Genomic DNA, 14855 nt, shown 5'->3' on the forward strand with positions numbered 1-14855 from the left:
AGCTCAGGCAGGTGGATCCCTTGAAATCAGCCTGGGCAACATGCAGAAACCCTATCTTTACAAAACACACACACACACACACACACACACACACACACTTTATATATAGATAGAGAGACTCTCACTTTTAGCCCAGCCTGGAGTACAGTGGTGTGATTTCAGCTCACTGCAACCTCCGCCTCCCAGAGTTCAAGCAATTCTCCTGCCTCAGCCTCCCCAGTAGCTGGGATTACAGGCGCCTGCCACCACGCCCACCTAATTTTTTTGTATTTTTAGCGGCAATGGGGTTTCGCTATGTTGGTCAGGCTGGTCTCAAACTCCTGACCTCACCTCAGCCTCCCAAAGTGCTGGGACTATGGGCGTGAGCCACCGTGCCCAGCCCAGGATGTCATTTTTCAAGTATTCCCTTTCAGTTTATTGGTGGCCAAGGGAAAAGCCAAAGCAGATGATGGATAATTAAGAAGGTGGGGCTTTAGAACACAAAGCTTGCCAGAACTCTAGTGTGGGTGGAACTTGATTGTATTGAGTCACCATAAGTGGACAAGGAAGGAGTGCTCAGCAGGTGAAGGGGGTATAGCTCAGGGGTAGAGCATTTGACTGCAGATCAAGAGGTCCCCGGTTCAAATCCGGGTGCCCCCTTCCCGGATGTTTTCTCACTTCCATTTAAAAGTAAATACTGTCAGCCACAGTGTTACCAGAAGATAAAGGAACTTTCAGCTTGCTCTTGTGTTGAAATTGTTCCTCCCACATTCCAGCTGACCACTAGAACAAAAAGCCCCTTTAGGACCTCCTTTGTATTCCATTAAGACCAAGTCCCTGGGGAGATTCTAAATCTGTGAGTAAGTCTGAGAGCTTCGAACACAATTTGGCCATCGGCCATCGGGTGTGTGTCGAAGTATATATATAAATGTTCCTTCAACATATATTTTTGAAAACTTAGTACATGCAAAGTTCCCTTGAATTAAAACACGAAAGAAGGGCCAGGCGCGGTGGCTCACGCCTATAATCCCAGCACTTTGGGAGGCCGAATTGGGTGGATCACTTGAGTTCAAGAGTTCAAGACCAGCTGAGCCACATGGCGAAACCCGCCCCCCTCCCCGTCTCTACTAAAAATACACAAATTAGCCAGGCATGGTGGTGCGCGTCTATAATCCCAGCTACTTGGGAGGCTGAGGCAGGAGAATTGCTTGCAACCAGGAGGCAGAGGCTACAGTGAGCCAAGATCATGCCACTGCACTCCAGCCTGGGTGACAGAGAGACTCCATCTCAAACAACTTTTTGATGACATCCTTTGCCATGGTCCTTAACACTACACAACTGCAACCAGCCACTTTATGGGTTTTCCCTGTCAGTTTTACAGTGGCCCACTCCTTCCCCTAGTTTCTTGTCATCAACCTTAATTTGGGTGATCTGGTGTTCAGCACCAAGGGCCTTCACCAGCCACATAGGCAGGCTCATCACAGTTCGGGACAGCACATGAGGATGGGCCCAGCACTTTTCTAAGGCTTTGGCAGCTTCTCGAATTCCACGTGCTAGGCCATCGTGGATGAGGGCGGCCTTCAGGGCCTCTTGTAAAGCAGTGTTAAGGTCCATGACACCTCCAGCAGTGATGCCTTCCTGGGCCATGGCGGTGGGTTAGGGAGGAAGGTGATTCTTGAACACACCTGAGCCTCTGCCTCCGCGACTCAGTGGCGGCGGGTAAAGAGCAGCAGTTGGTTCTTGGTTAACACTCACTGCACCTAAAATGTGGTCTAGGTTGCATGAAAAGGGGTTAAACTTGGCCAAGACGTTGAATAAGCATTTTGGCCAGTTTGCTTGATACTATTGATGTCATAAAGATTAATATGTTACAGTCTCTGAGCATTTTTCTTTTTTTTTTTTTGACAAGGTCTCACTCTGTCGCCCAGGCTAGAGTACAGCCGGCGTGATCTTGGCTCACTGCAGCCTTGACCTCCCAGGCTCAAGCAATTCTCCCACCTCAGTCTCCTGAGTAGCTGGGATTACAGGCGTGTGCCACCACACCGAGCTGATTTTTGAGATTTGGGGGTATTTTTGTAGAGACAGGATTTTGCCATGTTGCTCAGGCTGGTCTAGAACTCCTGGCCTCACACCATCCACTCACTTTGGCGTCCCAAAGCACTGGGATTACAGGGTGAGCCATCATGCCTGACCTTGAAGGATTTTCCATTTTGCCCTCCTCCCCAGGTGACAATGAAAGGTAGCAAATGAGCAGGTGATTGTGACGGCAGCACGGAGCTGTGACAGACCCCTTGCTAACTAGCTCAGTGTTTGCTTACTTACAGCCTTCTAGTGACAACAATGAATGGCTCACACTGGTTATCAAAAATGCCCACAAATACTGGCTGGGTGCGGTGGCTCACGCCTGTAATCCCAACACTTTGGGAGGCCAAGGCGGGCAGATCACTTGAGGTCAGGAGTTCAAGACCAACCTGACCAACATGGTGAAACCCCGCCGTGTCTACTGAAAATACAAAAATTAGCCAGGCGTGGTGGTCCATGCCTGTAATCCCAGCTACTCAGGGGGCTGAGGCAGGAGAATCCTTTGAGCCCTGGAGACGGAGGTTGCAGTGAGCCGAGATCGCACCACTGCACTCCAGCCTGGGCAACAGAGTGAGAACTCCATCTCCAAAAAAAAAAAAAAAAAAAAAAAGCCCACAAATAAATACTGCCTCCTGTCCCATGTTGCTGTGGACACCCTACACTCCAACTGGCCCAACATGGTTTGGAGGGTACTGCCAGCCTCCTAGGTGTCCCCAACAAGGTTCCTCACACAGCAGCATCCTTCATCTAAGACCAAGTCAGCCCCTCCCTATTACCTGTCAACCCTAGATCTGTCTTGGTCTAAATCTTCCACCTAACCATCCCCACAAACAATTTCAGGCTAAACTCCATTTCTTCTTGATTTCTCCATTTGTACATGTTGCTAAAAGGCTCTGGTCCCACTCTAAGTCTGTCCTCTCCAGTCCATCCACTGTACTGTCACAGGAATGATCTTTCTAGATCTTTGCTTTCGATGGCTTCCTGTGCCTCAGATAGTGTGGCCTTTTGTGATCTGACTTCATATGCCTCTCCATCCTCTTGCGCCATCTCTGCCTCACACCTGGTGCTCTCGGGACACCACGTTTCAAGCCTGTCCCCCACACGCCCGGGCCTCTACTCGAGCCACCCAACTCCTTTTCGTCCAGAAAAATCCAACTTTTAAGGCTCAGCATAAAAGACCCCTCAGGGAAGTTCCGTTTCCCCAGCACTTGACACAAGTAGACACTTGTTAAGATAGATGAACCATTTTGTGTTTTGCCAGCATGATTTTGTTTTCATTCCGACAACCCTAGGAAGTAAATTTCCACACTTTACGGAAGAAAAGACTGAATCTCAAGAGAGTGATTTGCCCAAAGTCGTCTGCTGATACATGCAGCAGAGCCAGCTGGGGCTCCTCCTGAAGTTCAAGACTCTATTAGGCCCCTTATGTTGGGGAGAATGGGCTTCTTACTGTTCCTCTGGACATTTAAGATCTTTTTGGGTTCAGTTCAACAGTTTCCCCTTTTCTCCCTCTTTCCTTAAGACTCACTGCCTCTGCCTCCCACGGTACCTTCTGACCTGGGCCTGGCTATCATATGTTTGCTCACGTCTCCCTGCTTGCTCCTAGTACCTGCCTGCCTGCTTGCACTCTTGGCTTCACGTGAACAAGAGCAGCTGTTGCAATACCGAAAAGGGTATTCTCTGTAGATGCCATAATCTGAGCAAAGGTGCGCAGACACAAATGCGCCTGGTAGTCCAGGGCAGTCAGAACTGAGTTGCCGTGGTGGATGGGAAATCCATTCAGGCTCTGCTTGTGTTGCAATATTTTTGTGTTTGTTTTCATAGAGACAGGGACTTGCTATGTTGCCCAGGCTGGTCTCAAGCTCCTGGCCTCAAGTGAACCTCCCACCTCAGCCTCCCAAAGTGCTGGGATTATAGGCACGAGCCACCGTGCCCAGCCGAGTTCCAGTACCTTTGGACATGAAATGGAGTTATCTAAGGATAATGGCAGAGCGTCAGAGAGATTCTGGCTAGAGTTAAGGGTATGGCCAGTGTAAGATGGCCGTTGAAAAAGTGGCAGTGGATAAGTCCCTCAGTACAGCGTCATGTACTGGAGGACTCCAGGTCCCGCTGTCTACAAATGGTAGTGTCAAAGACGGCTCTGGTCAGATGAGCCTATCACTAAATTACAGATTATCTAATCCCATAAAACCCCATACCCTATAGGCTTTAGCGTTCATGAGTATGTGATGATTTCCAAAGTACATTAAAAAAAAATTATTATACCAGGTGCAATTTAAGAGTCAGGAGTTAGAATATGCTCAGATTTTGTACAGTAACTAAAACACCTTTTTCATGATGAGAATAATTACAAGACTACGATTGTAGGTTCCATTGTCTCTCCCTAATGGTGGTGGGTCTGAAATGGAAAATGCAAATATAGCTGCAAAATTAACATTAAATCAGATTTTTTTTTTTTAAACAATTGGAAGCTGGCCAGAAGCAGTGGCTCATGCCTGTATCCCCTGCACTTTGGGAGGCCAAGGCAGCAGATTGCTTGAGCCAGGAGTTCAAGACCAGCCTGGGCAACGTGGCAAAACCCCATCCCTGTAAAACTAAAAAAAAAAAAAAAAAAAAAAAAATTGGAAGCTTAGCTCGTGTTACAGGCTAGATCAAGTTGCTTAATCTCTCAGCCAGTGAGTCTTTTTAGTGAAAGATAAAGTTGCTTTTAGTGAAAAAGTGTTACTGCCCTCGGCCACGAGAATATCCAAGGCCAATGGAAATTATCAACGCTAAGCTTGCTGACCACACTAGCAGGTACCTTGATTCTTACCTTTACTCCTAAGGAGAAGATACTGACTTTACCTGGAAATGCGAAAGAACTCACAAGCCGTGAAGGGGAAGGAAAACGGGGAGAAGCTCTACAGTGCGACAGTGATAGAAGGGGTCTGGGGCTGCCTGGACTCAGGCCAGCTTGGAGTGTGCCCGGCAACACTGGGTTCTGATCCTCAGGAGCCAGTGTCTTCGGCTGTAAGACAAGAACCCTACTGCGGACCTCCAGTGTGGTTGTGAGAATTAACCATGTAAAGCTCCTAGCATAGTGCAAGGCACGTAACAGGCACCTAAATGCTGGTTCCCTTTGCTCTTCCGGTTCCCAAATAAATCAGCAGTTAAACCCAAGGGATGTGGAAGGATCCCACTCGGTCTCACTGACCAGGAGACTGTGTCATCATCAGCCACAAGTTGCAATCTCCAGTCACAGCCCTCGGGGATATGTTCAACAACTGTCTCTACCTATGAGCAAGTCTTTAAAACCAGAAAGTGATTAAAAGCCTTTACGTGGCTCCCCTGAAAAGGAGGGGGACGAAACTCTGTTACTACATGTCAGGACAGTGGTTACTCCTGGTGGGGGAGGGGCCAGGAGTTCTTGGAGGACAGCCAGGTTCTGTTTCTGAATCTGGGTGCTGATTGGTTATGCAGCATTGTTTGAGAAAATCAAGCTGAAGTATAGATGTATAATAGTTCAATCTTGTTGAGACAGGGTCTCACTCTGTCACCCAGGCTGGAGTACTGGGGCATCGCTGAGGCTCAAGCAATCCTCCTACCTCAGCCTCCCGAGTAGCTGGAATTACAGGCGTGCGCTGCCACACCCAGCTTTTTTGCGGGAAGGGGTTGGTTTTCTTGGTAGGGACAGGGTTCACTCACCACGTCGCCCAGGCTGGTCTCGAACTCCTGGGTTTAAGTGATCTGCCCACCTTGGCCTCCCAAAATGCGGGGATTACAGGCATGAGTGACCGCGCCTAGCCAGGACTATGTATTTTAAACCGGGGGAGTGAAAATCAGGACTAATACCCCATCTCTTCTACTGTGCGAGAGGATTCCTCAACAGACCCTGACACGACAGCTGCCAGATTGTAACCCGGAGAACCCAAGCTGTGAAACCGCTACCACTGAGCCTTGCTCAGCCAATGCCACGGCTGTAGAAAGGGGGTCTGCCGGATGACCCCGGTTGCAGAAAGGTCTGAGGAACAGCTCTAAGTACAGGATAAGTAATGAGTGAGAATGTGGGGGCCCTCTAGTCACTACAGAGAATTCCATGACCGTATGCTATTGCCTTCCCTACATAAAGGAATATTCATGACAAGCTCAAAGCTCTGGTCCGGGTGGGGCATGCTATCTAGCAAATGGCTGGGGACAACAGGCTGTGGTCATGAGACTGACATCCACTCCACAGGATCATGGTTTAGGGGTACTTGGCTATGGTGTTTGTTTGTTTTGTTTTAACAGTTTCACTCTTGTTGCCCAGGCTAGAGTGCAATGGTGCAATCTCAGCTCAGCACAACCTCCGCCTCCTGGGTTCAAGCAATTCCCCTGCCTCAACCTCCTGAGTAGCTGGGACTACAGGCATGCGTCACCACACTCAACTAATTTTTCGTATTTTTAGTAGAGACGGGGTTTCTACATGTTGCTCAGGCTGGTCTCGAACTTCTGACCTAAAGTGATTCCCCCCACCTCGGCTTCCCAAAGTGCTGAGATGACAGGCATGAGCCACCATGCCTGGCTGGCTACGGTTTTGAAAACGTTTTACTTGTCAGAGTAATAGACTGCAGTATTTGCAGGTAAAATATTACCCCCCTAGAAACACGCCGCTTCCTTGGCCTCTGCTTCGAAAGCCACCATCAGCTGGAGAGAGACGGTGGCCAGAAGGCACTGATGGAATGAGAGGAAAGAGCCAGCACAGTCGAGATGCAGGAAGATTCCTTTATGATGGCGAATTGGATGGTACACAGTTCTAGAGCAGGGCCCCAGTCACTGGGCCCCAGGAGGCAGAAGGAGCAGGGCTGAGAGGGACGACACACTCCAGGGCTCATGTCACACCCATACGCGCGCCAGGAATGACCGCCATACGCTTCCCTAAAGCTCAACCCATCCACCAGTTCAGTCAAGAATTACACTTTAATTCTTCATGTTTGGCCACTGAAGATCAAACCCACCATGATGACAGATTTCAGCACAACGGGCTCTTTCCAGTCACGACAGACAGAGATGTCCGGGCTCTTGAGGAGAAACAAAAGTTCCTTTGACTTCTCTTGCAAGGACCAAAGAGATAAATTTTTTCTTTATGATCTGTTGAAATTATATATAGACTTTTAAAAACAACTAACAGTCCATCCTGTGCTCTGTTTCCCTGGAAGGTTTCTCATGATCGCCCCTCCGAGAGCTAGAGGGGTTATGTGTCGGGGAACAAAGGATTAAGACACTTTAAAATAAGCAATGAAAATCCTAGTGCGACACTCAGAAGCAGACGGTGGGCTCGAGGGGGCTGAGGTGGGGGAGGCGGGTGCTTCGATTGAGGAGCTGGGTGCCGCCTCTTGGGAAAAGCCGAGTGGAGAAAGAAGCGTCGGGGCAGGAAGCCCTGCTGGGGAAGGCTCAGTTCCTTCCTTGCCATCCCCTGGGGGACCAGTGACAGCACAGCCCCTGCATTTCCACTTCTCAGGGCTGAAGACCCGACCTCTGACCCTCCACCCACTCTGGTGACCTGCACACTAAGTTGGGTGGTCTCTGACTAAAACAGGCTTAAGCCAAGAATTGGGATTCGACTCCCAGGAGACCCAGGGAGCATTCCCTTCAGGCCGTTTCAGGCAGGAAGGACCTGGGAGGCTCACTCCCCAGGCAGCTGACAGGCATGGAGGGAAGAGCCAAGGACAGCAGAGGCTTCCAAGGCTCCGACAGCAGCAGAGGAAGGGGCCAGCCACGCGGTGGCCGTGGACCTGGCTCGGCTCGTGAGGAAGACGTGCTGCCACTGCCACCTCACCCTGTGCGGGGGCCACTGTGTGACGTCTTCGCAGCCAGCAGCAGCCTCGATATGCCCCGAGTGCCTTTCATATGTATATATGAGAGAGATATATACACATATATATTCATTATTTTTAACTGAAATAAATGCAACAGATTCAGGTTCATTCCCCTTTGTGTTGAGTTGCTCAGTCCCCTGCCCTGAGGGGTTCATGCCTTCGGGCCTGCCGCCAGGCTCACCTCCATTAAGGGAAAGTGGCCCTGGGATGCGGAGAGGAGAGGACACACACCACAGCAGGTGACCGGGAGGAGGGCCTACCTCGCGAGACTGTTTCTAACCCTGAGAACCTAAGGAATTGTGAAGGACTTGGAGAGGGGGCTGGGGTTAAAGGTCACCGGGCTTTTTATTGCAGTTGAAGCAGACTCGGACGGGATGGTCCCAGCCACGAGAAGGGACGGCCCGGCGGTCGTGGGAGCACTCGTCACAGAAGCCCTGTCCGCAGGCCCGGCAGTGGTGCTTGGAGAGCTTGATGCTGAACTCCTTCCGGCAGTTGTGGCAGTGCAGGATTTCGTGGTCAGGCACCCAGTACGCAGGCCTGGCCGCGTCCTTGACCAGACCTGTAGCAGGGAACAATGGTCAGGACACCCAAAGCCCAATACCCCAAGGCCCAACTAGGAAGAGGGCATCCTCAGATGCTTACTGGCTTATAATCCCAACTGCACACAGAACCGCTGACAGAGCTTTTTAAAAATGCAGATGCCCTGGCTCTGCCACTCATATCCAGATCAGAGTCTTTGGGGCTGTAGCATAGGCATTGATTTTCCCTTTTCCTTTTTCTTTTTTCTCATTTTTAAAGGTTTTTTGGAATCAGAGTCTCATTCTGTCGCCCAGGTTGGAGTGCAGTAGCACGATTTCGGCTCACAACCTCTACCTCCTGGGTTCAAACAATCCTCGCACCTCAGCCTCCCAAGTAGCTGGGACTGTAGGCGTGCACCACCACACCTGGCTGATTTTTGTAGAGACAGGGTTTCACCATGTTGTCCAGGCTGGTCTCGAACTCCTGGCCTCAAGTGATCTGACCATCTCAGCTTCCCAAAGTGCTGGGATTGTAGGCCTAAGATTATAGGCATGAGCCACCGTGCCCTTTCTTTCTCTTGTGTGACAGGGCTGGTCTCAAATTCCTGGGACTCAAGGGACCCTCCTGCCTGAGCCTCCCAAGTAGCTGGGATTATAGGCATGCACTCCCATACCCAGCTCCTTGATACTTATATATCTTTGAAGCCCTCTTTGTAAACTGAAGGGGCAGCCACGCTAAGAACCCCTGGAAGAACTATAAGGAAGCCTGGGCTCTGGAGTCAGACACTCAAATTCCAGTTCTATTGAGATCAGGTTAATCAGCAGCTGCTGGATTAAGAAAGGTTAGCTAACGCTGGGCATGGTGGCTCACAACTATAATCCCAGCACTTTGGGAGGCAGAGGTGGGCGGACCACTCGAGGTCAGCAGTTCGAGACCAGTCTGGCCAACATGGTGAAACTCTGTCTCTACTAAAAACACAAAAATTAGCCGGGCATGGTGGTGTAACCCCAGCTACTTGGGAGCCTGAGGCATGAGAATGGCTTAAACCTGGGAGGTGGAGGTTGCAGTGAGCCAAGATCACGTCACTGCACTCCAACCTGGACAAAAGAAGGAGAGTCAGTCTCAAAAAAAAAGAAAGAAAGAAAGAAAGGTTAGCTAACCTCTCAGGGGCTTACTCATCTTTAACAACCCACCTTCAAGAGCTGTGATGAGGATGAGAAGAAAGAACATGCCTGACATACTGGCCTGGTACTCAACACCCTGTGGGCGCTCAGGATGGGAGCACTTGGTAAGGACGGCCAGCAGGCTATGCTGTGGCTTCTGTGCCAAGGACAGTCCTTGCCTCTCCCAGGTACCCCTGAGGACAGACGCAACCTGAGATTTAAGCTTGGGCAAATCCAGCAGTTCCTACATCATCTACTCACTTTGTGAGCCGCAACGAGGAAATCTGCTCCAGGCCATTTTCATCACTACCCACTTTTGCTTGCTCCCCTACGATGTGCCACACTGTCCCAGGCCTGGCCAGCCTTGCCTAAGCCCGCCATGCACTGGTTGATTTCCCTCCCTCTCCACCTCGCCATCCTGAATACAAAGACCCCTCTCACATCCAGGGCTGGGGAGCTATCTTTTTTTTTTTTTTTGAGATGGAGTCTCGCTCTGTTGTCCAGGCTGGAGTGCAGTGGCGCCATCTCAGCTCACTGCAAGCTCTGCCTCCTGGGTTCACGCCATTCTCCTGCCTCAGCCTCCCGAGTAGCTGGGACTACAGGTGCCTGCCACCACACCCAGCTAATTTTTTTGTATTTTTAGTAGAGACGGGGTTTCACCGTGTTAGCCAGGATGGTCTGGATCTCCTGACCTCATGATCCGCCTGCCTCGGCCTCCCAAAGTGCTGGGATTACAGGCCTGAGCCACAGCGCCCAGCCAGCTATTTTAAATCTTAAACTACTAACAGTCTGGCTAGTGTGACAGATTAAAGACAGCCATAGAATCTTTGACCCACTTTCCATCTTTGACACTCCTGCCCCTCCCCTTGAATCTAGGCAAGCCCTGTGACCGCAGCAGACTCCGGGAGATGACAGCAGAAGTGCCCGTCTGCAGTCCTAGGCCTTAAGAGATGCACAGCTTCAGCCGGGCGCAGTGTCTCACGCCTGTAATCCCAGCACTTTGGGAGGCAGAGGTGAGTGGATGACTTGAGTTCGGAGTTTGGGACCAGTGTGGTCAACATGGTGAAGCCCCGTCTCTGCTAAAAATACAAAAATTAGCTGGGCATGGTGGCACGTGCCTGTAATCCCAGCTGCTCAGGGGGCTGAGGTAGGAGAATCGCTTGAACCCAGAAGGCGAAGGTTGCAGTGAGCCAAGATCGCACCACTACACTCCAGCCTGGGTGACAGAGTGAGACTCCATCTCGAAAAAAAAAAAAGAGAGAGAGAGAGATGGGCAGCTTCCACTTTCTGTCTCTTGAAACATTAGCTCCTGGAACCCTGACATCACTTAAGAAGTGCCAAAGGAACCACTGAAGAGGCCCGGAGGATACACAGAGCGGGTGAGGCTCTGCTACACACAACCTAACTGTCCCTGCCAAAGCACCCAGCTTGTAAGTGAGGTCAGCTTGGACCCTTGAGACCAGACCACTCCAGCTGCCACCCTGGAATATCAGGTAGTAACTAGAGGCAATGCCACCTGAAGCTGAATAATTACCCTTCCTGACTTCTAGACCTACAAAGACATCAAAAATGGTTGTTTTAAGCCTTTACATTTTAAGGTAGCTTGTTACACAGCACTAGATGCTGTAAGAGAATATGGCCTCCAGGAATAAACATGAAACTACTAAGGCATTCAGCAGAAGTAAGCAAATGTGTGGCGTTGTGTAATTGATTCCTTACCGCCCATCTCAATATAGGTTGGCAAGCCTCTACAAAGTGAGAGCCCAGGGCACCCGAAACCCCGCAACCCACATCCGCTACACCCAAGAGAAGCACTGGCAGGCCCACCTAGTGGTATGTCAATGGCCGTCACCACAGCTCCCAGAGTGCTCTGCACGGCTTCGCCCACCTTCCGCGCAATGAGTGTCCCACCTTCATCGTCCACCTGCGCCTCGGTAATAGCTGTAGACAATAATAAAGGAAAAGCTGTCACCTCGAAGTCCTCTCTCAAATGGAAAACTCAGGGACCAACAGCAGAACGCTTCTGGATTCTGATCCCAGACACCACTGTGCTGTCCTGCAACTATGGCAAGGGTCTGCGCTGTGGGTCAGGTCGGCCCAGACCCTGAAATTAGATGACATCTGTTAGTCCTTTATCTGCAACCTTCCGGGGCTCCTTTATCACCCTTCTTTTAAATTAAGGCAGAAAGGTTCTAGGAGCAAAAACTAGAACCTTCTCAAAGGAGAAGACTGGTCTAAGCCATCTCTGGTAAACACTGCAGCCTTTTCAGAATTCAGTCGCTATGTGTGCATTCCCTTCTCCCAGAAGCACCTCTGCAGCTGAGAACACAGGACAGGTTCGAGCCCCTGAGGAACAGCACCCACAGGACGCTGTTAACAAGGAGCGTAGAGGCTGACTGGCCGAGACCAGAAGTGCTCTCACAAGGGAGATGTGGGTAGGAGCGGGATTAGGGTGTCTGGATATCCAGTTCTTAGCACCCAGGGCCAAGGAGGGAGGTTCTCCCCTCCACCCCTGCAGCTCCCAGCCCCACGTTACCTAACTGGACATTCCTGGCTTCGTAGCAGTTGTCACACACCCGCACCGGCGCAGGGCCCCAGCCCCGCTCAGGCACTGGCCGGGTCTTTGATGAGCAGCCGTCACAGAAGCCCTCCCCACAGGCTCGGCAGTGATGCTTAGTGTCGTTATCTTTAAAGGACGTCGCACACTTGTTGCAGCTCTGTTCCAAGCCCAAAACAAAACACAGAGGCAGGGAGGTATGGTCCATGTCTGCTCAGCTGAGAAAGTCAACAGGACCCTGGAGCAAGCAGAAACTAAGGCAGGTGGTGTTAGCTCAGCAAGGACAAAAGCTTTCTAGTAACGCGCTATCTGAGAGCGAAAAGGAAGCCTGCTGGGCAGTGCGTTTCCTTTCACTAAGTGTCTGGGTTGAAGCTGGGTGCTCTCTTGCTATGGATGCTGTAGCATTAATGGGTCAAGCTGAGGATGACCCTAAATAACCCCTAAAGACCCCTTTTCCTCCAGATTCTCACATATCTAAGCAATATTCACTGGTCGTCACACACAAGGAAACTAAAACTCACCACACAGAAAATACTTGCAGGAAAAGACGAAGGGAAATCAATGGACAAAGAGAAAACCGGCTGCCTCAACAACTCCTCCCCTTCCCAGTACTCACAGAGCTCACGGCACTGGCAGAAAATGTTTGCATCTCCCTCACAGAATAAGCTTAGCACAGGGCAAAGCGGCATTAGGCAGGATGGGCTGTGCCAGGGGTGGAGGGGCATCCTGCCACACCATACCAGAATCTGGGAGTTGGGCCTCCAGTAGGCAGGGGCGATCTGGTCTGTCAGCCAGGAAGTCACAGCCTTGGTGGGTCCAAGGCTAAGCTCAGACACTGACTGAGCCATGAAGTTCATCCCGTCCAACAGGCGCTGGGCAGCATTGTTGTTGTCCTTCAGAAACCCATCAGTCTGAAATGAAAAGCAGGCTTCCATCATGCTCCGAGAAGGGAGTGAAAGGAAGGAGGAAGAGGGATGTTTGGTGAGTTGCACTCTCACTGTGGCCAACTCAGAACCATTAACTCCCTGGCAGGGAAGAACGGAGACACACCAGGAATCCCTCTGGCTTTATTCTCTCCAAAGCTACCGTAAGATCTGATGTGTATGGGAGGCCGAGACAGGCGGGTCACGAGGTCAGGAGATCGAGACCATCCTGGCTAACACGGTGAAACCCCGTCTCTACTAAAAATACAAAAAAAAAAAATTAGCCAGGCATGATGGCAGGCGCCTGTAGTCCCAGCTACACGGGAGGCTGAGGCAGGAGAATGGCGTGAACCCGGCGGGCGGAGCTTGCAGTGAGCTGAGATCGCGCCACTGCACTCCAGCCTGGGCGACAGAGCGAGACTCCATCTCAAAAAAAAAAAAAAAAAAGATTTGATGTGTAGCTGTTCAATTCAGGACTTACTAAGCCCATATAATACGGGAGATGACACCTCCTCCAGGAGGCCCCCCACCGCAGGCTTAGTTAAGAATCTTTCCTCTCAGTTCTTCTAATACTTGGACATCTCTAGGAATCCTATTTCTGTGTGTCTAAGTACAATATCCATTTATGTATCTGACTCCCTGTTAAACTCTGAACTCCCTGACAATAACTCTTTTTCATTTTTGTATTTTGCATAGTAGCTCAATGCTGGGCATAAGGTACACAACAATGTATGCTGAAATAATGAATAAATGAAGGAAGGAATGAACCAGCAAACAAACAGCAGGGAAGACATCTGTATCCTCCTAACTTCAAGGACTGTGAGGAATGTGACCTGACAGTAAATTACTGCAGTCCTGTTTTCCTGGAATATAAACTATCTTACCACCTTTACTTTCGCACTATAAGGCCATGTTAAATCCTTGGGACAGAATGGCATAAACCATTATGCCAAGGAGGTGGGCTCCAATAATGAGACTACTATACAATAACAGATTTCAGTGGGCCTGAAAATCAGAAAAAGGAGGAGAAAAATAAGGAAATCTTCAGTTTTATGGTACCTATAGGATCCAGGAAAGCTCAGGAGGGGACCTGCAGGTAGGATTAGGCTGAACGGTGGCTTCAGGAATCACCCAGCGAGGACAATGTCGCAGAGTCAAATAAGTCCCTCAGGGAAAATCACTTGTCTTTTTCGCATGAAAGGAAAAGGTTTTGGATTTGTTGTGATTTATGGACAATGCTAAGTGTGAACAGTGATTTAATGCAGAATGAAAGCACGATATCACTGCCTCATAAACAGATTTATATTTCTGACATCTGGAATTCAAAAATCAAATTAAAAAATAATCATTAGGCCGGGCACCGTGGCTCATGCCTGTAATCCCAGCACTTTGGGAGGCCGAGGTGGGCGGATCACCTGAGGTTGGGAGTTTGAAACCAGCCTGACCAACATGGAGAAACCCCATCTCCACTGAAAATACAAAATTAGCCGGGTGCAGTGGTCATGCCTGTAATCCCAGCGACTTGGGAAGCTGAGGCAGGAGAATCACTTGAACTCGGGAGGTGGAGATTGCAGTGAGCCAAGATCTCACCACTGTACTCCAGCCTGGGGAACAAGAGCAAAACTCCGTCTCAAAAAAAAAAAAAAAAAAGATTAAGGGTCTACAGGAATCCCACTTCTTAGAATATACTTCAAGAAAATTTCCTAAAACAAAAAAATGGCTTTTTTACACAAAAATGGTCACTAGCATTTTAATGATTTTTTTTAAAAGGTGCAAATAAAACTAAATAAAATCGCGT

The 14855-nt window shown here is 49.8% G+C and overlaps 1 protein-coding gene, 1 non-coding gene and 1 pseudogene across 5 annotated transcripts in view; 1 reads left to right on the plus strand and 2 right to left on the minus strand.

The window, feature by feature from the left end:
• The first annotated feature begins 567 nt into the window (after positions 1–567).
• On the plus strand, positions 568–639 carry TRNAC-GCA. Its single transcript has one exon. It is a non-coding gene; the product is annotated as a tRNA-Cys (tRNA).
• A 693-nt stretch (positions 640–1332) lies between these two features.
• On the minus strand, positions 1333–1626 carry LOC112629290 (annotated as a pseudogene).
• Positions 1627–6787: 5161 nt separating this feature from the next.
• The window catches only part of ZFYVE1 (zinc finger FYVE-type containing 1), a 61094-nt gene continuing 53026 nt past the window's right edge, over positions 6788–14855 (minus strand). For all 4 annotated transcript variants that reach the window (XM_025391243.1, XM_025391242.1, XM_025391244.1 and 1 more), the window contains 4 exons: positions 12875–13045; positions 12114–12294; positions 11405–11518; positions 6788–8454 (listed from right to left, as the gene is read on the minus strand). In XM_025391243.1, coding sequence (XP_025247028.1) covers positions 8222–8454; positions 11405–11518; positions 12114–12294; positions 12875–13045 — 699 coding nt within the window. In that variant the 3' untranslated portion in view covers positions 6788–8221. The remainder of the gene's footprint in view (positions 8455–11404; positions 11519–12113; positions 12295–12874; positions 13046–14855) is intronic.

Source organism: Theropithecus gelada, chromosome 7b, assembly GCF_003255815.1.
Source record: "Theropithecus gelada isolate Dixy chromosome 7b, Tgel_1.0, whole genome shotgun sequence".
In the NCBI taxonomy this organism is placed as follows: Eukaryota; Metazoa; Chordata; class Mammalia; order Primates; family Cercopithecidae; genus Theropithecus; species Theropithecus gelada.